At 33.1% G+C, this 26,216-nt stretch overlaps 3 protein-coding genes, 3 long non-coding RNA genes and 1 pseudogene across 9 annotated transcripts; 5 read left to right on the forward strand and 2 right to left on the reverse strand.

The window, feature by feature from the left end:
- Positions 1-544: 544 nt before the first annotated feature.
- LOC124458334 lies at positions 545-1,783 on the forward strand. The gene is made up of 2 exons (XR_006953135.1): positions 545-1,160; positions 1,415-1,783. It is a non-coding gene; the product is annotated as an uncharacterized LOC124458334 (long non-coding RNA).
- An 862-nt stretch (positions 1,784-2,645) lies between these two features.
- Positions 2,646-4,305, forward strand: LOC124456807. The gene is made up of 2 exons (XR_006952475.1): positions 2,646-3,292; positions 3,467-4,305. It is a non-coding gene; the product is annotated as an uncharacterized LOC124456807 (long non-coding RNA).
- An 811-nt stretch (positions 4,306-5,116) lies between these two features.
- Positions 5,117-7,221, forward strand: LOC124456801. Of its 2 annotated transcripts, XM_047007141.1 has the most exons (4): positions 5,117-5,180; positions 5,855-5,909; positions 5,991-6,418; positions 6,769-7,221. In XM_047007141.1, exons 2-4 carry the CDS (start codon positions 5,856-5,858, stop codon positions 7,061-7,063), a joined length of 777 nt encoding a protein of 258 aa, XP_046863097.1. In that variant the 5' UTR covers positions 5,117-5,180; position 5,855; the 3' UTR covers positions 7,064-7,221. The 2 variants fall into 2 exon arrangements, with proteins under 2 accessions (XP_046863097.1, XP_046863096.1); XM_047007140.1 differs by lacking the exon at positions 5,117-5,180 and having other exon boundaries at positions 5,775-5,909.
- A 314-nt stretch (positions 7,222-7,535) lies between these two features.
- Positions 7,536-10,556, reverse strand: LOC124456804. Of its 3 annotated transcripts, none has more exons than XM_047007144.1 (3): positions 10,310-10,554; positions 9,117-9,379; positions 7,536-7,727 (listed from the first exon to the last, which is right to left on the reverse strand). In XM_047007144.1, exons 1-3 carry the CDS (start codon positions 10,439-10,441, stop codon positions 7,724-7,726), a joined length of 399 nt encoding a protein of 132 aa, XP_046863100.1. In that variant the 5' UTR covers positions 10,442-10,554; the 3' UTR covers positions 7,536-7,723. The 3 variants fall into 3 exon arrangements, with proteins under 3 accessions (XP_046863100.1, XP_046863099.1, XP_046863098.1); XM_047007143.1 differs by lacking the exon at positions 7,536-7,727 and adding an exon at positions 8,165-8,679; XM_047007142.1 differs by lacking the exon at positions 7,536-7,727 and adding an exon at positions 8,888-9,017 and having other exon boundaries at positions 10,310-10,556.
- Positions 10,541-11,767, forward strand: LOC124456802 (annotated as a pseudogene).
- A 4,209-nt stretch (positions 11,768-15,976) lies between these two features.
- On the reverse strand, positions 15,977-18,144 carry LOC124456806. The gene is made up of 2 exons (XR_006952474.1): positions 18,053-18,144; positions 15,977-16,772 (listed from the first exon to the last, which is right to left on the reverse strand). It is a non-coding gene; the product is annotated as an uncharacterized LOC124456806 (long non-coding RNA).
- Positions 18,145-20,655: 2,511 nt separating this feature from the next.
- On the forward strand, positions 20,656-22,057 carry LOC124456805. The gene is given in 4 exon segments (XM_047007146.1): positions 20,656-20,745; positions 20,827-21,255; positions 21,607-21,655; positions 21,657-22,057. Coding segments are annotated over 3 exon segments (405 nt in total). The 5' UTR covers positions 20,656-20,745; positions 20,827-21,142; the 3' UTR covers positions 21,900-22,057.
- Positions 22,058-26,216: the final 4,159 nt, after the last annotated feature.

Consider the following 26,216-nt stretch of genomic DNA (forward strand, 5'->3'; position numbering starts at 1 on the left):
GTACACATATGGAAATTAAAGCATTGTCACGAACTTTTATGTGAAGAACAAACAATAGATTTCTCCTACAGCTGCATGTCTTTTAAAAGTGAGAAATTCTCAAATAGTTTAACAGAGCTACATAACAATAAATTTAAATTTTCACTATCGCTAATTTGTCTTTGACTGATGACCTTGAATGTATGTCAGCTCCAAAATAGACTACCGGATGTTGTTAACACACAAAGGACGCCATCAATTAGAATAAACTGAAGCAAGGTACTTATCCAAAAGGATGCAATAGACATTTTTTTAAGTCACACAAAAGTGTTTATCTTAATCCAACCAAGTCAGTGAGCTCAGTTGTGTAAAACAGTTTTCCCTGAACGAGCGTTGATGAGAACCACATTTTCACTGATAGTCCGTGATCTGTGACCGATTTTCTTTCATTCCCGTTGGACACCTCAAGGAAGGTCGTGAAAAATTCAAGACAGAACGACTTTTACATGCTTAACGCAGTTTTACTTCTTGTCATCTCCAAAAAGCTGCAGTTTTTTTGCTATATTACATTAAAATGTTAAAATTTGTAGCTCATTACAATTTCGGAATCCGCCATTTTCCTAGGGAAACTTCATGTTATTTATATTTTGTGTGCTAGTGCCAGACCTAATAGAGAGCTATTCCGCACGATAATACTGGCAACATAAATAAAATGTCTGAAAGAAATACATATTTCACTCGTGCATTAGGTTGGATTTTAGCAATTGTTGCGAAGATAATATTTTGAAAGTTATAATCGTATTGTGCAAGACAAGGCGCTCTTTTTTTAAAGGTCTGTCTCGAATTCGTCGTCAATGTCATCATCTAAAAACTCCTCTTCCTCAACATCATTGTCGTCATCAATATCTACATTCGTGCATACAGTACACGACCATACATTTGTGTACTTCACTCCGGCTTTGTTACATGAACAACGTTGGGAGTTACAGCCACGTTGCAGCCAGTCTTACAACCACAATGAACGTTATCAAGTAGGGAATTCGGCGCTAGGGGAATGGTCATCCATACGATTTCAGACTTGCAGTTTCCCGTCACTCGTTTGCCACCCATTTTCATCCGGAGGAGTAATATCCATTTGTGGTTGTAAACAGAAAGGCCAAAGCGCGGCTTGGTACAAAAATGTAAGTTCCATAAACTTCCATTGCTAATCAAGAGTTAGTGTAAATATTGCTAAAGTCATTCTTATTGCATTCTGTATACAACTGAGAGGTATTTTTTAAAAAGAAGTTAAAAATCTCAGTTAAGAAGCATAAAATCTCAAAACACCAAGCTAGAACTCAACATTATATGATTCTTAGAACAAACTTAGCTACTATTTGTTTACAATATGTCAGAAGTGGTAAACTTTTGTATTTTTCAACAATCTCTTTCATAGGTTGTGATGATTGTTAATCTTCAGTTAAGGCTTTATGCTCAAGATCATGTTTTACAGTTCAAGAAAGAATATTTTTCAGTGAGCCATTTCAGAAGCCAGAAAGCTGGGGTTTTTTGCTTGGGTTGAAACTTGTTTTATTGTAAATTTGATTAGCAAGGACTTTCATAGATAAAAGTTGTCTTTGTCATACCATGAAAAGGAGAGTGAAAGAGTTCTGGCACATTGATTGAAAAAGTGATCCTGTATATATATTTTTCAACAAGAAATGTAGTTATGATTCTGATCTATACATACTAATTTACTAATTTACTCTGTTGTCCTTTGATAAAAGTTTATAATGTTGATTTAAAATAAAGAATATCTGAATTATTTTTGAAGTCATTCTTTATATAATCAATGCATGGAAACAGCAACTAAAGATGGTTTTGGGACATTGGTATGTAATGGAGACAAGATCCTCTGTTAGAAGTAAGTGAGCAAGCACTTTAATGCTTAGTGTAGGTTCTACAAAACCAAAAAAATGTTGTCCTTCTATATTTAAAAATTGAAATTTCAGAATTCTACTCTTCCAAAGTAAAGAATGGACTTCACTTATCCTATGTGGAGTGACCTTGTAGAAAGAGTGGTCAAAACATTGAATCAAAGTAATTCTTGTGTTTAGTGAGTCTAATAGCCTGATAGCAATACTTTTAAAACTTTATTTTTGCTCTTGCATCACTTAAAGCAGGTTAATCAGAAAAGCATGTACTTTATAGAATCTGTAACATAGCTGTAAGCTGCTAAATGTTTGTTCTACAATTTTTACATTTATCTTAGGCCTTTGCATAATGATGTGCCTCTTTAAAAGCTTATTAACAAAAAAATTCTTTAGTGGTAATGATCAATTTCTTACCAAGCTTTAGTGTTTAAGGAAAAATTTATGGAAAGATGCGTTGCTATCCTTCGAAAAGTGAAGTTGCGCACGATTTAACCATGAGTTCTTAAAACTGACAAGATTTAGGTCTAAAACAGGCTTCTCCTATGTTGGTACATAAGTGCAAAGGTGACAGTTTAGGTTTGCTTCCAAAATTTTCGATAGAATTCTTCATTTAAAACTTACATTTTACTTGGACTTTATTAAGAGTCTCGCCTTTTTGCCACCTTTCAAGATGGCGCCTGTTAATAAATTTGCCTCACCATGACAACGGCAGTTAGATCAAAGAGTTCCGCACCAAAAATGGCGACATTCAAAATTGAAGGAGCGAGGAATTTTGAAATTCAACCGCGAAATACTAAAAAACTGCAGCTTTTTAGAAGTGACAATAAAAAGAATATCAAACAGCAAGTGACTTTCTATCTATTTTGAAAATTTTGCGACCTTCCTTGAGGTGTCCAACGAAACTCATTTTTAAAGCATATTTTTGAGGCACAGATCACGGACTATGAGGAAATTGACTGACTTTAATTCTGTTGCTTTGGATTGGCAAGCCCCTCCCACGATCAACTGCATTCTGGTGATATAATTAACCTTTCTGACTTTGTGAAAATAGCTGACTGGATCGTTGGTTTCGTTTATGTTGTTTACTTCACAAAGTGACTTTTGTAGTACTGTGAAGACTTTATTTCCCTCGCTTGATCTATCAACGTTTGTTTTCACTTTGACAGTTTTAATATTTGTAGGTAACACAGACTGATCAGAATCTCTAGTTAGGAGAGCCTCGGTATTTCTTTCGTTTAATACTTCAATGGCTTCTTGAGAAACCGCGTTTGCGTCACAAGTGGCAGGATCCTTCCTTTTACAATATACTCCACATAGTGACTCTTCTGACTCTCTGAAAATGTATTTTTCGTCGCTTTACCTATTACAACTTGTATTTACTGGCACACTGGTTGGGAGAGGTTTGATAATTATTTCATTTTTGTCGTTGACTTTTTCAATCATAACACACACGTGAGAAGTGGATGAATTTTAATAAAAATTTATCACTGGAGGCATAATGCTGTGTGGGGGTTGCTGGTGAGCATTCTCACGCAGCTTACATGTGTAAAATTGAATTTGTGTCTAAATTTTAGGCTTCTACAATCGCGTGCACAAACACATAGTTTTCACAATCACATGAAACTTAAAGCATTGTCACTATCTTTTGTGTCAAGAACAAGCGATAAATTTCTCTTACAGCTGCATGTCTTTTAAAAGTGAGAAATTCTTAAATAGTTTAACATAGCTACATAACGGTAAATTTAAATTTTCACTATCGCTAATTTGTCTTTGACGGATGACCTTGAATATATGTCAGTTTCAAAAATAGACTACCGGATGTGGTTAAGGAGACAAACGACGCCATCAAGTAGAATAAGCTGAAGCAAGGTACTTATCCAATGTGATACAATAGACATTTTTTTAAGTCACACAAAAGCGTTGATTTTAAGCGAACCAAATCAGTGAGCTCAGTTGTGTGAAACATTTGTCTATATAAAAAATTCAAATTCAAATGCTCTTATTCACATTATACATTACATCTTCACACGAAAAGGTGATATATCGCAAATAACAATGAATTTCCGACGTACAGAGATCATTAAGACTGCATTTACATTGTATTGAATTCTCTCATCACGAAATCTTTGTTTGCTTTAAGGAAGTAAATGTTCGGAGTAGACGCTTATTGAAGATGATAGAGTTAGTCAATTTAACTAAATTTTTGACATTGAAGGATATTACTGACTTTAAATTCATAGAAAGTTAAACCTGCCACGATAGCAAACCGACATAGTGTAAACGGGGCCTAAATTAAGAAGAAAAAAATTTAGCTGGCGTCGTCTATCCAAGGAAATACTCTTAATAAAAACCAGTTAATTTTAATGTCAAAAACAAATATGGTTTTCTTTTCAAGATATTAAATGATATTTTTGTCAAAGTATTAAGGTTCATTAATATTTAACTTTCGTCATATGAATTGATGATATATGATATACAGACAACTTCTTTTAGCCTAATCCTTTCATTGAAATCAACTGATGTTTGTGATTTGCAGACACAAAAAAATAATTTATTTCATATAAAATTTTCTTTTACATTTTTTTATCGTCCTTTGTTATGATTAATTTTGAATTGCATTAATATTCATTTCAAAAGCCTTAAAGGTATTTTTGTATTTTCTTTCCATTAATCATTTAGTCTGGAATGAATATAAAAATATAGGAACAGTTCTATTGATAAGAGCTTTCGAGACCCACTTCAAAAGAACTCTGATATTTGTGACTAACGTCATTGATGCTTTTTGATAAAAAAAAAAGATGAGTCTTCTAATAAATGCGTTCTGTTAAAGAGGAATTCAGTTGTTTTCACTATGGGGAAATAATATTCACCAAAACCATTAGAGTTCATCATATGTTCCAGCAACAATCAAATGAAATACGTTGTAAAATTGTCAGATTAAATAAAATAGAAAATAAGTATGTGTGTTTACTATCGTGACATTGTCTAGTTGTTCTAATCAAAAATCTCTTTGTTTAAAGTATACTTACAACTTTCTGGCGGCAACATATAAAAATTAAAGCTAGTTCATATAAAGTACGTTTTATTCACTTTGTCTTTGATCTTGAGGATGTTGACGTACGTCCATTTAAAAGACTTTATTCTTTTAAACTTCAAAGAGGATGGTTTTCAAATGTAAATTAGAACATATATTCACTATAAAAACATAACATCATTCTCACTGCTTGCACTTTGGCATCTGGAAGTTTTAGTCATTCTCAATTGGCTTTGAAATTCAATATTAAAGAGGTAATATGACAAACCTTAGTCAAATTTTGAGATGGAAGTTACCTTCCGAAGGGCGTTTCATTATTTTATAATTGACAGTTAAGAATGCATCTCCTTTTACCAACGTTTATGTAGCAGGCTCTAACGAAATAAACGACCAAGAAAAAATTAGCGTTAGCGACATTATTGAGACATATAATCACAAAGTAAAATCAATTTCATTAAATTATCTTCCAAACATTCAATTTACCATTGTATCATTCAAACTTGCATTTGTTCAATACAAGTTTGTACGACTTTCACATTTGATTTGTTTGTTATAAATTTTGAAATCTTGTTTAACTGGATACAAATGAAAATTAATCGTAATTTCGTGAGGACTAGGAAGCAATTTTTATGGTAAGTTTGGGTAAATCGCATACGTGTGATGTTTACTTAAGTGTATGCAGCGCGGGGTTTTTAAGTTCTAGTTCTTTCTTCAGTTTGGCATTATTTTATGCAACACTGTACATAAAAATAGATTTACATTAGTTCTAAATCATTGTGCTGGTATGCAAATATATCGACATGTTTTTAGTGGCTATCTAATTAAAAAATATGTGCATAATACTGGAGGGCAAAGTAAGATTTACTCGATCGAAAAGAGTAAAAGTTACACAAAATCCTCATTTATTTCATCCTTTTTTATGTTATAGAATGACAAATTTGGCACGCTTTATTATTCTTCTGTTTATTTCTGTTATCTATGTGGTAAGTAAAAAGTCAACGATGAAGAATATTTTAATATATGTCTTGGTCATTAAAACACAGTAACTTTATTTTTTTATAAAGACCTCATGCGATGGACGTCGTTATCAATCCTGCTTGCAGATAAAACGAAGTATTCCTCGTGCACGCAGTGGTCTTTACTACATTTACGTGAGATATATTCGTGTCATAGTATACTGTGAAATGAAATACCATGGAGGTGGATACACCTTCATACCAACACACGCAGTCAAGAGAGGTAGACTACCCACCCTGGTAAAACAAGTTTTCAAAAATAGAAAAGATGTTTTGCTTCGCATTCAAAAGAGAGACGGGTCTCAACCTTTTACTCTTATTAGTCAACTTTATGGTAATAGAAGAATACCATTAAAAGTTTTGATGCACTCTTATGTTGGTTACACACGTCCTTTAAATTACTATTTACGTGATTATCTATTCCTTGGAATTTTACCAAAATGGAGAGCGCAAAACCGACGCATTCAAGGATTCAGGTAAATACTTTTTTATTAAAATTAGAGCGAATTTTAAGAAGAAAACAGCCTGATTACTATTTTTCTCATATGAGAAGTCGAAAAGCTGACACTTTATCAGAATGTATAGTAATTAACTTTGAAGATAAAGGGCAGACATCCGCGTGTTATTTGGCAGTGTGAAGACAAATTAGAAGTTTAAAATTTAGTTAAAAATTAATGCTTGCTTATTGTTACATTTTCTGTTTTTTCCTACTTAGACACTAGAATAACTTTTAATGTTAACGTGCACTGAGTTAAGAAAAAATCTTGGAATTCACTTCAACTTTATAACAGATCAAGCTCATTCAACCCGTGTTCTTTTACCTTAGATCAAATTATCGAAACATCATCTTCAAAAACTGTGATGCAAATCCAAATTCCTACTTCGCATTCTTCCCAAACCATAAAGGAATTACGCCAAGTCCATATCACAAAAGCAACTTGGTTTATGAAAGGCGTGGAGTTGCAGTTAATTGGCGCAAGACTGGTTTGAATTTACGTAGTTATAGCCGTTTACCATGCAACTTCTTTTTCCTTACTGAGTTGCACTTTGGGGGCTGTGGAACGTACACATCCAGTGACCGATGGACAGATGCAACTGGTACAGCCATTGGTCTTCGTTAATGCAATCAAACAACATGGATTTTCGAAGCTAACATTTCCTTTATTTTTTTTGTTATTAATTTGACTATAAAGTAAATGTATCATGCATATGTAGTCCGTGTTATTTCAATAAATGTTTTAATTTTGAACACATGCAACTGTTGCATGGTTGAGTTTTATTAAGTTGTACTAAATTTTAATAATTCATTTCAAGTTTTCGATACATAACTTTAATTATTATTTTAAGGACAACTAGGTCTAACTTTATATTTTGAGCTTTTTAGTTTTGACATGTCCTTCTAGTGCATTTACTATCGAGGCTATGGTCTGATGCAAAATACTCTTAGATTTTGTGACAACCAAGTTTTTTGGCTATGTTTTCTAGTGCTTGTCTCAATGTTATCGATAATACATTTTCATTAGGCCATAAAATATTTCTTTTGAAAAAGCTTGGTAATTCATTGCTTAGAAATGTTTTAAGTTCTTCAGAGAACCAGGGCTGGCACCAGAGGGGGGACAGGGGTCTACAGCCTCCCTGTCAAAGAATCCTAGACCCCCTGCCAGGGAAAATTTGACGATTTGTTGGGAAATGTATAGCGCAAAATGTAATTTCCAATGTCGATTTTTGCCGTTCGTTTAAAAGAATGTGAGCCCTCAGCATCGGAATAATCTTCATACACGCTAGCTATCCAAAATCAAATTTAAAAATATAATAAAGTTACTCTGAAATAGTTATTTTTGAATGTTCATTAGAGCGCAGATATGCAAATACGACATGAGATTTAATTTGCATATGCAATCGCTACGAAGCTTGCCCGCTATTAGTTTCCAGTCGGGTTTTGCAACTTTAATTTTAAACTTCGAAAGGATTTTTTTGTAAAAACTAAAAACTCTGCTGTTTGAGTTTCAAATAGGCAATGAGCATCAGATTCTGACAGTTTTACATGTACTACGGCTATTTATTTTGATAAATCATCATCAAGCGTCTGGACAGCTAATGATGTTAGGAATTCATTGTGGTCGAGGGAACAAACTGGAATTGGTTACAGTTGTGAACAAGTTCAACGCTAGGTTTCCCAAGTGTAGAATTGTTCTCTGAACATCAAACATTAAATCGAATGATTCACTGTTATATCTTACTCGTGCATTATTATATCTTACTCGTTATTTACACACAAGTTTATCTTACTCGTGCATTATTATTATTGCCTCTTAGTCTTATAAATTATTTCCTAATAACACCACTAATTCATCATATGCATGCAATCAAAAAGAACTGCTCACTATGATACTAGCAGGACTATTTAATAAAGTTATAGAAAGTACAGATAAAGAAAACAAAAGATTTCAGTTGGTAAATTACTTATATTTAACGACCAGAGAAATGTGAAAAAAGTCAACAAGCATATTGTGTAGACCAAAAACCATGACCAACCGACAATTTAAAGAAGTATAATATAAAACAATAACGGATGTGTTGAGTACAGCATGATCATTCTGTCTGAGGATAACTTTGAAATAAAGTCGAAAATTTACAGTTTACTTCTCGTCTTGTTTTGATTCATATTTTGCAATCTCAAGATGTCTTGCTTCTTCGGAATTTGTTTTATATTATACATATTGTGTAGCATCATGCCCTTTGAAGGCAAAAAGAATATCAAGTCATATACAACAGTAAGTTTTGCAAGTTAGCAATAAGAAAAGCAAAGTTATATTGTTCGGAGAGAGTTTCGGAGAAAATAGCAGGATGTGTTGAGTACAGCAGAAATATCTGGTTGATTGTACATGAGATGGTATACTTAAATACCATACATAGAAACATCTATGTTATAACAAAAGCAGATGTTTCCTTTGATCTGAAGATATAAACCACTTATTTGTAATACATAATCTGTATACAAATGTCTGAAGCTTTACAATTCTCTTAAAAAACTGTTGTCAATACAAAAAAATGTTTAAATTTACACATACAAACCTGAAATATAGAGTAATTCAATGCAATATTTTCCACATAATTGATTGGAGCACAAAGGCACTTGAATAGAAGTGAAGTTAATGATATCGTCAAGCTTACCTGATTCCAAGAGTATTAAAAGGAATGAGGGTACTGATTTTTAGATCAAACTTCTTTAATGGCTTTCTTGCAAGTAAACAATGCTCATCTTCAGCATGATATTTCATCACCAAATCCACTATTTCTTCATCTCTTTCCACTTCCAAAAATTTCTTTTCCTTTGCTAATTCTGTTCTAACTTGTTTTATGTGCATTAAATCATCATCTATGCGTAAAAAAATAACTAAGTTCTCTGGTTTTCGCAGCTGGAATTCAGAATACACCTAAAAGAGGTAATTAATAAATCTCTTATAGAAATAAATTAATAATTATCTGGTAAGCCTAATAATGATAGCAATTTTAAACATTGTATATTACTGTTGTTTTATTATTTTAAAATAACTTTTACTATCATCCAGTGATGGTATGTATATAAAATTAAATGATAGCAATGCACCCAGCTTAACATGACTCAAAAATTGCTTCGATCCATGGATAAAAGGTTATATCTATAGTCAGCTCAATTGTATGACTGAATGCATTTGAAAATATCTTACATACACTTGACTAATCCAAAGTGATGGTGGATATTTTGACTATCAAGTTAGAAATTACAAATCATGCGATATTAATTGAGTTGCTAAATGTTCATTTTAGATTCATTTCTCTCCTAAGTCTTGTTTGAATTTCAAACATTTCAATTCTCAAGTAAAAATCAACAATCCATATTTGACCTACATTATTGGCATATGCTGTGTAAGATTTTTATAAATGTTTAGGCTTTACTGGTGTAGGTAAGGGTTTTTCAATATTATTTTTGACGATTATGATCCACGAATTGCTTAATTTGCGTCTTCTAAACTATACTTTAATGTAAATATTGACTTGACCTTGCTAACTGTAAATAAGAACAAATCAGTACTTAGAGTATTCTTTACCAGACACAAATCAAGCAATTCACGAATCAATAGCGTCATAAAGGCACTCAGCTACACTGGTAATTTATGACTTTTGTTTGCTGGCTGAGCTCTTTTGGGTTAGAGACCTTTCTCTGTACAAACACTATGGTTTGATTGGAATGATAATTGTTTATCCAATGACGTTTTTTGTTTAATAACTCTAGTAACATAAAAGAGCAATCTGGGTATCTTAAAATGACACAATTTTGTCTATTAATTCAAATATTGATTTGACAGCAAAGAGCCAACAAATACCTTTGATCTAATGCGACCTTGATCATTGAGCACCCAGTGCGTGTATGTAATGACCGTATGAAAAGATGCCAGCAATATGAATAAAATAGTTGAAGAATTAGCGAACATAAATGCCAAATATAGTGACGGCATTACAAGTACAGTCTGCGCAGTGTCAGTTACTTGCTCAGTAATTTAATACTCAACACTGCTTTCCATTCACCAAAACTATTCCATTTGGATAAAGCATGGTCCAAAATCTATACGGGCCATTGCAAAGCTCCTTGCATTAAACTGTTAATCACTGATGCACGATGTTTAATATGTTCAATAAAACTCGTTTGCAAGACCACCACACAATCGCCGAACTCGGAGTCCAACCGTCTGGAACAATATTTCTTCTTATTCGCGCCAAAGAAGGAGGACCTGACATTCAGTTGGATCTCAGCGACTTGGACCCAAGATACAAATGTTATTCTACGAGCGCGTCTGACGATGGGAAGGTATACATGAGAGGAGGAAAGCAATACAAACGTCCTTATGGATGGAATAGATATGCGGTTAAAGTCCTCGGAACTTACGGTTCCGAGGAATGGCTTGGACCAGACGGTATGAGAACAGAACAAGCGCAAGGTGAATGGCCTGTTTCTTATCATGGCACGAAATTACAAACAGCGATTTTGAAAGCAGGGTACGCTATTGGACAGAAAAAACGCCATGTTGAAGGCGTTTACTCAAGTCCAGATGTAAATACTGCTGCTACGTATGCTCACGAATTCACGCACAATGGTTGTCAGTGGAAAATCGTTCTACAAAACCGTGTTAATCCTGCCGCGGGTCGTCTTGAGATCATCCCTGCTGACTAAACAAATACTGGTATAGAATGCTGGGTGTCACCAAAGCAAGACAAGGACAACGGTGTTTACGATGTTCGGCCTTATGGACTGTTGTTTAAAAAGGTGTGATGATGGTAAAAGTCGTATGTTGTCTTCACTGGGCTTTATGGTTATAGTAAAATTGTTTAGAAATTTTATTTTTATAAGATCACAGTAATAAACCGGAAATCGTAATTTTGTAATTTTATAAGTACTAACATAACTAGCTGAGTGTGTGTATGTAGTGTGTGTAGTGTATTCCATAGACCAACGATAGTTGTGTCGTTTAATACTGGGGGGCTCTGCCTAAATACGCAGAGTCAAATACATTTCGTGGAAAAGTATTTTGAACAACTTATCAGTATAGACATACAACATTGCATAGTCAAAACATCTAGCAGGCACTCATACATGTTTGCCATGAGTTTGGGCATTTAAGATAAAACAAGATTGTTTTATTACAAACTTCTTTCTTGTAAAAGGTTAGTAGTGTGAAAATTTTACCAAATCATTGATTACTGAATTATTTATATTTTAAAGGTTTTTAGCCATTTGCTTTGAGTATTATTAAGGGTTTTCATTCTTAAATATACATTGAAAATGACCCATGCATACAATAATTTTTATCCACTAAATTTATTCCGCGGCATTATCGTCTCCTTGCCATTTCCTTTTTACAATGGAAAAGGTTCACCCCATCGGAAGTTAAATCCTAGCAAGCGAATAAAGAAGTAAAAATTTGTTTAGACAGCTTTAGCAAACTCAACGCGACGTCAACTAGGACGTCTAAATGTTGTGGAGAACTGGGTCGAGGAATGATTATACACGAATTTAATGATTATACACGAATTCTTCCAACGTTTAAGCAAAGCTAATCTAACATTCAATTTGTTAAAAAGTGAATTTGGTTGCGCCAAGTTACATTAGGACATATCGTGCGTCAAGGTAAAGTCAGACCAGTTGATGCTAAGGTACAAGCTATAGCCAACTTTCCAGAACCAACTACCAAGAAACGTGTCATGCGTTTTCTCGGTATGGCAGGATACTACAAATTTCTCTTCAGTCACTGATCCATTGACTAAATTGTTAAAAAAGAACGTTAAATTTTCCTGGACAGAACAGTGTCAGTTAGCTTTTGATCAGTCGAAAGCAAGTTTTGCCCAAATTTCTCTTCAGTCACTGAACCATTTACGCAATTGTCACAAAAGGACGTTAAAATCTCCTGGACAGAACAGTGCCAGTTAGCTTTTGATCAGTTGAAAGCAATGTTGCAACGCTCACCCATATTATCTGCTCCAAACTTTTCACGTCCGTTTAAACTAGCCGTTGATGCCAGTAATACAGCTGCCGGAGCAGTGTTTCTACAAGAAGATGGCGAGGGAATAGATCATCCAGCCTGCTACTTTTTCAGAAAATTTAATATAAGCCAACAAAACTATTCCACCATCGAAAAAGAATGTTTAGCTCTTGACTTGCACTTCAACATTTCAACGTTTACGTCTCATCCCACGACACACCCCTAATTGTAAACAGCGACCATAACTCATTAGTATTTCTGCATAAATTACGTCAAAAGAACCAACGACTTTTACGCTGCAGTCTTATACTGTCGGCGTACAACATTGAAATCCGTCACATCAAGCCTTGATGTGACGGATTTCTATGTTGTACTCCCTTTTGGTGTTCGTGGGCTTAAGTGCAACAGTCAGCAGCAATTTCCCACCGTGACGTAGGCTAAAAAACAATGTAATTCGTGACGTTTAGGTGGTTCACTCGGCCAAAGAGACTCGGGACTGTTGCACCAACTGGTGCACTTTTTCCCCACCGTGACGTAAGTGATTCACTATCTAGCCACCGTGACGTAGTAATACAAATTCAGCTCAGTGTAGCTGGATGATGAAACAAGTTTTCGCTAAAAATTTCGACACATAAAGCGCCATATTTAGCGACGCATTTTTTAATAATGCGGCTGTAATCAAAATGATACTCACATGTAAACAATCGACGAAGGTTTTTAACAATAATTCTCAATCATCAATGTACATCTGTTGTCAATATAATGTCAGTGTTAAGGTATTTAAAGCATTTAGAAACTATAAACGTTCCAATCTGATATATTTCTTGCATTTTGCTCATATTGATTGTAAGTTATAATATGTTGTGAAAGATTAACTACACAATTTTATGACTGATGCAATCGCATCAGTTGCACCAGCCTGGATCCGCCTCTGCATCAAGGGACGTGACAACCTCATTGCAGATTGTCTTTCACGACCGTAGGACATTATTACATTGCGACTTTAAAAGAAAGCCCTTGTGTGCTTTCTTTTCTCAAGAGGGAGGGTGTTACATGATAGCAACTACTATCATGTAATATCATTTATAAACTATTATTATATTACATTACTAAACATTCCATATTTTTATATTTTATATTTAATATGCATTTTACAATGTCATTATAAATAGGACATAATCTAGAAGCTTGCTTGCATGCGCTAGAAGCTTGCTTAAACACATATTTTAGAACCGCAACCGCATTTGTTGTTATTTTGGTTTACTATATCTTGCTGTAACATACTGTATTGCGTATGGGATGTAGGTCACAAAACTACAATACTTCCTATTAGATATTATATATATATGAGTAGTTTAGACCACTGAGTACAACATACGAGGACAACCTACGAGGAGACAATCTTGGGAGGCATGGCCTACCGAGGTAGGTTAACAAGCTACAATCTACCAGACGACTATCTTGGCTTTTGTGCCATAACTATCTTTTGGCTTCTGTGCCTTTAATCTATTTGGAAAACTATCGTGAGATATTGTTGGACTCATGAAAGCTCAAGAATAAAGACTCGCGGTTGTACACAGACAGAGGAGATAAGTTTTACTCATACTTGTTAATATTATTGTCAAGACATTTATATACGTATATAATTACGTGTTGATAAATAAATTGTTTGAGTAATATAACTGTTTCGCACTTTCTTTGTTGCGTGTGGAAATAGAACCAAAAATAATAGTTATTCTTTCGGGACCACGCACGTAACAGGAAGATTTTGCTTGAACAAATTATCGTTTCTAAATTTTTAAAATAATTAATAAAGCTTCCAAGTTATTTAGAACAATCACAGCAGAAACTTGACGTTATTGAGGTAAAATATATTATGTAGCTAAGTTACAGAAATAACGTTAAACTAAGCGTTCTATCTGTAGGTGTGCATTATTAGCGACAATAAAACGCCTTCAAAAAATTCTTAAATAACTAGAATGCCAATACAGTGTGGATGCTCAATTAGATATTCATATGTTTTTATTTTTAAAAGTGAGATTTCGACACAAATTTTGTTAGGTAAATTTCAATTATAAGGATTTTCTTGTCAACAATAATATCATTACCTTTTATCCAAGATCAAAGGTTAAATCTCTCCTTTGAAACATATAGTATTTTGCTGAAGGAGGACCTTGCTTTACTAAAGAGCTTCTTTATGTTGAAATTCTACTTTCCTTGTGAAGATCAAAGAAAAGGCTCTTTGTTGAAAATTTTTGAATAAATTTTTTATTTCTTTGTTTAATGTGCTCTTTGTTTTGACGTCCCCAGACACATATGCATGGAAAATATCATAAATCTTCGCCTTCGTTTTTGTAAAGTAGGAAGTTACTATGGCAAATGTCCCTCTTAAGACTTAAGTCCGTACGCCTATATCCCAACGCTTCCGTTGTTACGACCGTAATCATTATTACAATTTTTAGGACAGAAATTTTACTTGTTACATTATTGAGTGGCATATAGGGCTGCATGGTCCTTGATTATGTAAACTAAAAATTGTGATGGCATAAAATATCTTAAAACAAATAATTCATTTTTCAAAATTGAAAATTTGAAGTCATCAATTGTTTCCCAAATTTTGCATATCAGGAAAACAGTAAAATTTCAGGGGAATTTAGAAAAATCTTTTGGTAAATATTTGCTATACCCTCTCCGTACTGCAAATGCATGTTGATCAACGGTCGATTAAACTAAACGACGTTTTATTATTCTCATATACGTCAGAAAACGCTTTTGAAAGACATTTAAGTTGATACAATGAAGTATTTTAAATCAAATATGATTTGCTGTGAAAGCGACTGTGATTTGTTGTCAAAGTTCGTGAGAAATATAAAGCATTGTCACGAACTTTTGTGTGAATAAGAAAAAATATATTTCTCTTACAGCTGCACGTCTTTTAAAACTGAGAAATTCTCAAATGGTGTAACATAGCTTCATAACGGTAAATTTAAATTTTCACTATCGCTAATTTATTTTTGACTGATTACCTTGAATTTATGTCAGTTTCAAAAAATAGACTACCGGATGTTGTTAAGCACACATACGACGCCATCATTTAGGATAAGCTGAAGCAATTACTCGTAGGTACTAATCCAAAATGATGCAATAGACATTTTTTAAATAGTGTAACGATATCACTGACTTTAAGGATATCATATAAGGACATTGAACGATATCACTGACTTTAAATACATAGAAAATTAAACGTGCAACGTTAGCAAACCGGCATAGTGTAAACAGGGCCTAAATTAGGAAGAAAACAATTTAGCTGGTGTTGTCTATCCAGGGAAAAACTCTTTATAAAAACCAATTAATTTAAATGTCTAAAACAAATGTGGTTTTCTTTTCAAGATATTAAATGATATTTTTGCCAAAAGATTAAGATTCATTAAGAATTAACTTTCGTCATATGAATTGATGATATATGATATACAGACAACTTCTTTTAGCCTAATCCTTTCATTGAAATCAACCCACTTTGGAGATGTGCAGACACAAAAAAATAATTTATTTCATATAAAATTTTGCTTTACAGATTTTAACGCCATTTGTTATGATTAAATTTGAAATGAGAGTTCATCATATACTCCAGCTACAATCAACTGATACGTCATAAAATTGTTAGTATGTGTGTTTACTATTGTGACGTTGTCTAGTCGGTCTAATCAAAAAGCTCTTTGTGTAAAGTATACTTACAATTTTCTGGCAGCAACATATGAAAATTAAAATTAGTACACATAAAGGACGTGAATTTGGTTGCGGCCAAGTTACTTATTTAGGACATATCGTGCGTCAAAATAAAGTCAAACCAGTTGATGCTAAGGTACAAGCTACAGCCAACTTTCCAGAACCAAGTACCAAGAAACATGTCATGCGTTTTCTTGGTATGGCAGGATACTACCGCAAGTTTTGCCCAAATTTCTCTTCAGTCGCTGAACCATTTACGCAATTGTCACAAAAGGACGTTAAAATCTCCTGGACAGAACAGTGCCAGTTAGCTTTTGATCAGTTGAAAGCAATGTTGCAACGCTCACCCATATTATCTGCTCCAAACTTTTCACGTCCGTTTAAACTATCCGTTGATGCCAGTGATACAGCTGCCGGAGCAGTGTTTCTACAAGAAGATGGCGAGGGAATAGATCATCCAGTCTACTACTTTTCCACAAAATTTAATGTAAGCCAACAAAACTATTCCACCATCGAAAAAGAATGTTTAGCTCTTGTCCTTGCACTTCAACATTTCAACGTTTACGTCTCATCCCACGACACACCCCTAATTGTATACAGCGACCATAACTCATTAGTATTTCTGCATAAATTACGTCAAAAGAACCAACGACTTTTACGCTGGAGTCTTATATTGTCGGAGTACTACATAGAAATCCGCCACATCAAGGGACGTGACAACCTCATTGCAGATTGTCTTTCACGACCGTAGGACATTATTACATTGCGACTTTAAAAGAAAGCCCTTGTGTGCTTTCTTTTTCTCCAAGAGGGAGGGTGTTACATGATAGCAACTACTATCATGTAATATCATTTATAAACTATTATTATATTACATTACTAAACATTCCATAGTTTTATATTTTATCTTTAATATGCATTTACAATGTTATTATAAATAGGACATAATCTAGAAGCTTGCTTACATGCGTAAACACATATTTTAGAACCGCAACCGCATTTGTTGCTTTTGTGGTTAACTATATCATGCTGTAACATACTGTATTGCATATGGGATGTTGGTCACAAAACCACAAAACTTCCCATTAGATATTATATATATATGAGCAGTTTAGACCCCTAAGTACAACCTATGAGCACAGCCTACGACGAGACAAACTTAGGAGGCATAGCCTACCGAGTTAGGTTGACAAGCTACAATCTACCAAACGACTATCTTGGCTTTTGTGCCATAACTATCTTTTGGATTCTGTGCCTTTAATCTATTTGGAAAACTTTTGTGAGATATTGTTGGACTCATGAAAGCTCAAGAATAAAGACTCGCGGTTGTACACAGACAGAGGAGATAAGTTTTACTCATACTTGTTAATATTATTGTCAAGATATTTATATACGTATATAATTACGCGTTGATAAATAAATTGTTTGAGGAATATAACTGTTTCACACTATCTTCGCTGCGTGTGGAAATAGAACCAAAAATAATAGTTATTCTTTCGGGACCACTCACGTAACAGGAAGATTTTCCTTGAAGAAATTATCGTTTCTAAATTTTTATAAAAATTAATAAAGCTTCCAAGTTATGTAGAACAATCACAGCAGAAACTTGACCTTATTCAGGTAAAATATATTATGTAGCTAAGTTACAGAAAGAACGTTAAACTTAGCGTTCTATCTGTACGTGTCCATTATTAGCGACAATAAAACGCCTTCAAAATATTCTTAAATAACTAGAATGCCAATACAGTATGGATGATCAATTAGATATTCATATGTTTTTATTTTTAAAAAGTGAGATTTCGCGACACAAATTTTGTTAGGTAAATTTCAATTATAAGGATTTCTTGTCAACAATAATATCATTACCTATTTATCCAAGATCAAAGGTTAAATCTCTCCTTTGAAACATATAGTATTTTGCTGAAGGAAGACTTGCTTTACTAAAGAGCTTCTTTATGTTGAAATTCTACTTTCCTTTTAAAGATCAAAGAAAAGGCTCTTTGTTGAAAATTTTTGAATAAATTTTTTATTTCTTTGTTTAAAGTGCTTTTTGTTTTGACGTCCCCAGACACGTATGCATAGTAAAATATCATAAATCTTCGCCTTCGTTTTTGTAAAGTAGGAAGTTGGTATGGCAAATGTCCCTCTTAAGACTTAAGTCCGTACGCCTAATATCCCAACGCTCCCGTTGTTACGACCGTAATCGTTATTACATTTTTTAGGACAGAAATTTTACTTGTTACATTATTGAGTGGCATATAGGGCTGCATGGTCCTTGATTATGTAAACCAAAAATTGTGATGGCATAAAATATCTTAAAACAAATAATTCATTTTTCAAAATTGAAAATTTGAAGTCATCAATTGTTTCCCAAATTTTGCATATCAGGAAAACAGTAAAATTTCAGGGGAATTTAGAAAAATCTTTTGGTAAATATTTGCTATACCCTCTCCGTACTGCAAATGCATGTTGATCAACGGTCGATTAAACTAAACGACGTTTTATTATTCTCATATACGTCAGAAAACGCTTTTGAAAGACATTTAAGTTGATACAATGAAGTATTTTAAATCAAATATGATTTGCTGTGAAAGCGACTGTGATTTGTTGTCAAAGTTCGTGAGAAATATAAAGCATTGTCATGAACTTTTGTGTGAATAAGAAAAAATATATTTCTCTTACAGCTGCACGTCTTTTAAAACTGAGAAATTCATAAATAGTGTAACATAGCTACATAACAGTAAATTTAAATTTTCACTATCGCTTATTTATTTTTGACTGATTACCTTGAATTTATGTCAGTTTCAAAAAATAGACTACCGGATGTTGTTAAGCACATACGACGCCATCAATTAGGATAAGCTGAAGCAATTACTCGTAGGTACTAATCCAAAATGATGCAATAAAAATTTTTTTTAAATAGTGTAACGATATCACTGACTTTAAGGATATCATATAAGGACATTGATCGATATTACTGACTTTAAATACATAGAAAATTAAACGTGCAACGTTAGCAAACCGGCATAGTGTGAAAAGGCCTGAATTAGGAAGAAAACAATTTAGCTGGTGTTGCCTATCAAGGGAAAAACTCTTTATAAAAACCAATTAATTTAAATGTCTAAAACAAATATGGTTTTCTTTTCAAGATATTAAATGATATTTTTGCCAAAAGATTAAGATTCATTAAGAATTAACTTTCGTCATATGAATTGATGATTTATGATATACAGACAACTTCTTTTAGCCTAATCCTTTCATTGAAATCAACCCACTTTGGAGATGTGCAGACACAAAAAAATAATTTATTTCATATAAAATTTTGCTTTACAGATTTTAACGCCATTTGTTATGATTAAATTTGAAATGAGAGTTCATCATATACTCCAGCTACAATCAACTGATACGTCATAAAATTGTTAGTATGTGTGTTTACTATTGTGACGTTGTCTAGTCGGTCTAATCAAAAAGCTCTTTGTGTAAAGTATACTTACAATTTTCTGGCAGCAACATATGAAAATTAAAATTAGTACACATAAAGGACGTTTTATTCACTTTGTCTTTGATCTTGTGGATGATGACGCACGTCTATTTAAAAGACCCTTTTCTTTTAAACTTCAAATAAGATGGTTTTCAAATGTAAATTAGAAGATATACTCACTATAAAGTATAAGATTTCAAACCACACTGATCATTCTCACTTGCTTGCATCTGGAAGTTTTAGTCATTCTCAATTGGCTTTGAAACTCAATATTAAAGAGGTAAGATGACAAATCTTTAGTCAAACTTTGAGATGGAAGTTACCTTCCGAAGGCGTTTCATTATTTTAAAATTGACAGTTTTAGTTTTCTGCAATGACATTAAGAATGCATGACCTTTTACTAACGTATATATAGCAGGCTCTAACGAAATAAATAAATTAGAAGTTTAAAATTTAGTTGATAGTTAATCCTTGCTTATTAATAAAGCAATAAAAGATTAGCGTTATCGACATTAGTGGACATATAATCAAAAAGTAAGATTAATTTCATTAAATTATATTCCAAGCATTCAATTTACAATTGTATCATTCAAACTTGCATTTGTTCAATACAAGTTGGTACGATTTTCACATTTGATTTGTGTGCTATAAATTTTAAAATGTTGTTTAACTGAATACAAATGACAATTATTCGTAATTTCGTGAGGACTAGGAAGTAATTTTGATGGTAAGTTTGGGTAAATCGCATGCGTGTGATGTTTACTTAAGTGTATGCTGCGCGGGGTTTTTAAGTTCTAGTTCTTTCTTCAGTTTGGCATTTTTTTATGAAACACTGTACATAAAAATAGATTTACATTAGTCCTAAATCATTGTGCTGTTATGCAAATACATCGACAAGTTTTTGGTAGCTATCTATTTCAGAAATCTGTGCATAATACTGGAGGGCAAAGTAAGATTTACTCGATCGAAAAGAGTAAAAGTTACACAAAATCCTCATTTATTTCATCCTTTTTTATGTTATAGAATGACAAATTTGGCACGCTTTATTATTCTTCTGTTTATTTCTGTTATCTATGTGGTAAGTAAAAAGTCAACGATGAAGAATGTTTTAATATATGTCTTTGTCATTAAAACACAGTAACTTTATTTTTTTGTAAAGACCTCATGCAATGGATATCGTTATCGATCCTGCTTGCAGATAAAACGAAGTATTCCTCGTGCACGCAGTGGTCTTTACTACATTTACGTGAGATATATTCGTGTCATAGTATACTGTGAAATGAAATACCATGGAGGTGGATACACCTTCATACCAACACACGCAGTCAAGAGAGGTAGACTACCCACCCTGGTAAAACAAGTTTTTAAAAATAGAAAAGATGTCTTGCTTCGCATTCAAAAAGAGAGACGGGTCTCAACCTTTCACTCTTATCAGTCAACTTTATGGTAATAGAAGAATACCATTGAAAGTTTTGATGCACTCTTATGTTGGTTACACACGTCCTTTAAATTACTATTTACGTGATTATCTATTCCTTGGAATTTTACCAAAATGGAGAGCGCAAAACCGACGCATTCAAGGATTCAGGTAAATACTTTTTTATTAAAATTAGAGCGAATTTTAAGAAGAAAACAGCCTGATTACTATTTTTTTCTCATATGAGAAGTCGAAAAGCTGACACTTTATCAGAATGTATAGTAATTAACTTTGAAGATAAAGGGCAGACATCCGCGTGTTATTTGGCAGTGTGAAGACAAATTAGAAGTTTAAAATTTAGTTAAAAATTAATGCTTGCTTATTGTTACATTTTCTGTTTTTTCCTACTTAGACACTAGAATAACTTTTAATGTTAACGTGCACTGAGTTAAGAAAAAATCTTGGAATTCACTTCAACTTTATAACAGATCAAGCTCATTCAACCCGTGCTCTTTACCTTAGATCAAATTATCGAAACATCGTCTTCAAAACTGTGATGCAAATCCAAATTCTACTTCGCATTCTTCCCAAACCATAAAGGAATTACGCCAAGTCCATATCACAAAAGCAACTTGGTTTATGAAAGGCGTGGAGTTGCAGTTAATTGGCGCAAGACTGGTTTGAATTTACGTAGTTATGGCCGTTTACCATGCAACTTCTTTTTCCTTACTGAGTTGCACTTTGGGGGCTGTGGAACTTACACATCCAGTGACCGATGGACAGATGCAACTGGTACAGCCATTGGTCTTCGTTAATTCAATCAAACAACATGGATTTTCGAAGCTAACATTTCCTATATTTTTTTTGTTATTAAATTGACTATAAAGTAAATGTATCATGCATATGTAGTCCGTGTTATTTCAATAAATGTTTTAATTTTGAACACATGCAACTGTTGCATGGTTGAGTTTTATTAAGTTGTACTAAATTTTAATAATTCATTTCAAGTTTTCGATACATAACTTTAATTATTATTTTAAAGACAACTAGGTCTAACTTTATATTTTGAGCTTTTTAGTTTTGACATGTCCTTCTAGTGCATTTACTATCGAGGCTATGGTCTGATGCAAAATGCTCTTTGATTTTGTGATAACCATTTTTTTGGCTGTATTTTCTAGTTCTTGTCTCAATGTTATTGATAATACATTTTCATGAGGCCAGACAATATTTCTTTTGAAAAGCTTGGTAATTTACTGCTTAAAAATGTTGTAAGCTTTTAGAGAACCATCAAATTTAAAAATATAATAAAGTTACTCTGAAATAGTTATTTTGAATGTTCATTAGAGAACAGATATGCAAATACGACATGAGATTTAATTTGCATATGCAATCGCCACGACGCTTGCCCGCTATTAGTTTCCAGTCGGGTTTTTTTGCAATTTTAATTTTAAACTTTGAAAGGAATTTTTTGTAAAAACTAAAAACTCTGCTGTTTGAGTTTGAAATCAGCAATGAGCATCAGATTCTGACAGTTTTACATGTACTACGGCTATTTATTTTGATAAATTATCATCAAGCGTCTGGACAGCTAATGATGTTAGGAATTCATCGTGGTCAAGGGAGCAAACTGGATTTGGTTACAGTTGTGAACAAGTTCAACCCTAGGTTTCCCAAATATAAAATTGTTCTCTGAACATCAAACATTATATCGAACGATTCAATGTTATATCTTACTCGTTATATACACACAGGTTTATCTTACTCATGCATTATTATTATTGCCTCTTAGGTTTATAAATTATTTCCTAGTAACACCACTAATTCATCATATGCATGCTATCAAAAAGAAATGTTCACCAGCAAAAACGTTTAACAGGGTAACATTGAGATAAAGTGCAAACATAAGACTTAAGTCAAACAAGAAAAAAATAATGATACATTTAATAGCTAATGGATCCTCGTTTTACTTTGATTACAGCTTTGTATAGGTTAAAGAAGATGTTCAATATGTTTATAAAACTTTGAAGGAGAATATTTTAAATTGATTATTACTATCCAACATTACTAGAAAACCCAGGGCATTATTTTAATTACTGTATAGCTTTGATAGAGCCAATGTACCAACTTAGTAAAAGAAAAGGGCTATTTTAACCCTCAAAATGTGTATAAAATATCGACCCCAGAACGGTCCTATAATTTAGAGCCAATTTTGGCCCTTTAAGAAGGGGCCAAATTTGGGTCCTTTTATTTTACCAATTTTACCCAATAGCGTAGCAGAAACAGCCCCAGGTAAGAGGACCAATTCAGTCACATAGCGAGCTATTTTGCCCCTTTAGTGTGAAATTTAGCTCTAGACAGAATAGACAATTTAGCCCCATTTTCTCATCAAATCAGCAATGGGTAAAAAGCAGCCCCGTGCCCTGGAAAGAAATGAAAAACCTGAAAGTTTGCAATCAATAAGACTCGTATAATATACATAAGCACATAAGAGTGCATCTTCATTAAAACACTTTACATGCACTTATTTTTATCTCAATCAAATTAAACTTAACAAATAAAAATTGAAATAAAACTTAATCTGTATAACCATGTGTATGCATCATTAGTTGAACACATTTGATAACACCCCAACTAAACTTTTCACAGAAGATAGACACTTCTCTGAATAATTCCAATTTGTAATCATGTCAATAAAGCAAGACATTTTTGCCTTTAATATATTGTAGCTACATTTTATATATAGTAAGTATAGTATTTATGACTTTTTTAAAAAATCTTCTTTTTGTTAATGAACATGAATTAACCTAGGTCCTTAAAGGAGGACAGAAATATGCTTCTTCGAGTATATAAGGGTCTCCCCAACAGAATACAAAGATTATCAGCTCTGTTAACTGCCGTCGTGTCTGTCGCAAATTATGAGCAAATTTCTTTGAATATATGTTATACATCTGCGAATTAAAATGTTTTTATATCTAATAAGATTGAGTATAACGAATAACAATTAACGATTACTACATTGCAAACAAAGTGGTGAATGGTGAAAGACCAATCTAAAATTCCTACGATCGACCTCCAAGTTTTTCCTAATTGATCACCTGAAATCCTTGTTATTATACATCTGATTTCTTTAAAGATTGTAAAATTGGAAACAGATCCAAGCGTTTTGATTAAAGCTACCCATTTCATGAACATAACAGAACTTGTCACAAAATATATTCTTGAATGAAAACCACGTAAAATAATACATATCGAAAACGCTTTGTAAGACCTTATATGAAATATCAATAAAGTATACCTACAACGCTGCAGCGAGCAATAAATTTGGAAAGGAATAAGATCTACACCAGCTCCCCTAGAAAAAAGAAGATAGTTTTGCCCCTGCTTCCTTTTTAGTAGTCTATAGTGCGAAATTAAATGTCATTAGGTATTCTAGAATAGTTTGCTAATGAGAAATTTCATACACGAAAGACATATGCCCTGTTTAGGACTACAATTCTATCATATCTATCCTGTCTCAATAATTCTATTATATCTGTCCGAAGGCAATACTTTAGAAGATTCTCCCGCAAGCTGTGCATGTATAGAGCTAACAGATTAGAAATTTAAAGTAAAAGATCCTAAGTCAAGAGCAGCAAACTCGTGATCCAAATACACTGCGATGTTTAATATAATCCCGTTTTTCGAAATGCAAGCGACTCCCATTATACACGGTAAATCTCTAAACAATCCATTTTTAATTTACTTATTGATACACCTTGAATTTTAGCAGAACGTTGCAACATACACGACCTAACAGCTTTACTTTCCGCCATTGTATGGTACAATTATAAGTACCCAATCCTCTAGATATCTAACTGCCGCTATCGCGGTGAGGTAAATTTATTCACGGCGCCATCTTGAAAGGTGGGAAAAAGACGAAACTCTCTATAAAGTCTAAGCAAAATGTAAGTTTTGAATGAAGGTTTCTATCAAAAATTTTGGAAGCAAACCTGAACCATCACCTCCGCACTTATGTAACAACATAGGAGAAGCATGTTTTAGACCCAATCTCTTCAGTTTTAATAAAACATGGTCAATTCGTGCCCAGCATTTATGAATGTACAACTCACTATTCAGGAGATTAAAGCATCTTTGCACAAATTTTTCTTTGAAGACTAAAGCCTGGTAGGAAATTGATCATTACAACTAAAGCATTTTATAAGCTTTTAATAAGGCACATTATTATGCATACGCCCAAGATTAATGTAAAAATTGCAGAACAAACATTTAGCAAATTAATTACAGCTATGTTTCAGATGCCTTTCTGATTAACCTACTAAAGTGATGCAAGTGAAAAAAAAGTTTTAAAAGCATTGCTTCAAGGCTATTAGACTCACTAAGCAGAAGAACTGCTTTCATTCAAGGTTATGACCACTCTTTCTATAACGTCACTCCACATGGCATACGAAATGTAAGTCCATTCCTTATTTTTGGAAGAGTAAAATTCTGGTATTCTTAGTATAGAAAGACAACATATTTTTGCTTTTGTAGAAGCTGCAATAAGCATTAAATGTTGGTTCACCTTCTTCTAACAAGAGGATCTTGTCTCCTTTACATACTAATGTCCAAAGTCATCTTGAGCTACTGTCGGCATGAATTAATTATGTAAAGATTGACTTCAAAAATAATTCAGATACTGTTTATTTTAAATCAACAATACAAACTGTTATCAAAGGACACAGAGTAAATTAGTAATTTAGTATGCATAAATCAGAATTTTACTGGATTTGCTGTGGAGGGATATATAAACAGGATCGCTTTTTAATCAATGTGCAAGAACTCTTTGACTCCTTTTAATGGTATGACAAGAAAAACTTTCATCCGTGTAATTCCTTGATAATGAAATTTACAATAAAACAAATTTTCAAGCAAAAACCCCCAGCTGTAAAACTGTAAAACATGACCTTGAGCATGAATCCTTAACTAAAGATATACAATTACTCCAACGCATGAAAGAGATTGTTGTAAAATACAAAAATTTACCACTTCTGACGTATTATAAACATATCGTATGTATGTTTGCTCAAAGAATCATATAACGTCGAGTTGCAGCTAAATGTTGAGAGATTTTATAACTTCTTTTCGCAAAATAG

Source organism: Xenia sp. Carnegie-2017, unplaced genomic scaffold (assembly GCF_021976095.1).
Source record: "Xenia sp. Carnegie-2017 unplaced genomic scaffold, XeniaSp_v1 HiC_scaffold_6, whole genome shotgun sequence".
Lineage (NCBI taxonomy): Eukaryota > Metazoa > Cnidaria > Anthozoa > Malacalcyonacea > Xeniidae > Xenia > Xenia sp. Carnegie-2017.

What these genes read in the sequence shown, in the direction of transcription:
- LOC124456801 (XM_047007141.1), top strand. Translation starts at nt 5,856, where the DNA reads ATGACAAATTTGGCACGCTTTATTATTCTTCTGTTTATTTCTGTTATC. An exon ending in TTATTTCTGTTATCTATGTG is followed by an intron (nt 5,910 to 5,990) that starts GTAAGTAAAAAG and finishes TTTTTTATAAAG; the next exon opens with ACCTCATGCGATGGACGTCG. An exon ending in CGACGCATTCAAGGATTCAG is followed by an intron (nt 6,419 to 6,768) that starts GTAAATACTTTT and finishes CTTTTACCTTAG; the next exon opens with ATCAAATTATCGAAACATCA.
- LOC124456804 (XM_047007142.1), bottom strand. Translation starts at nt 10,441, where the DNA reads ATGCCGTCACTATATTTGGCATTTATGTTCGCTAATTCTTCAACTATT. An exon ending in AAGGTCGCATTAGATCAAAG is followed by an intron (nt 9,380 to 10,309) that starts GTATTTGTTGGC and finishes TACCTCTTTTAG; the next exon opens with GTGTATTCTGAATTCCAGCT. An exon ending in TTTAATACTCTTGGAATCAG is followed by an intron (nt 9,018 to 9,116) that starts GTAAGCTTGACG and finishes TCTATATTTCAG; the next exon opens with GTTTGTATGTGTAAATTTAA.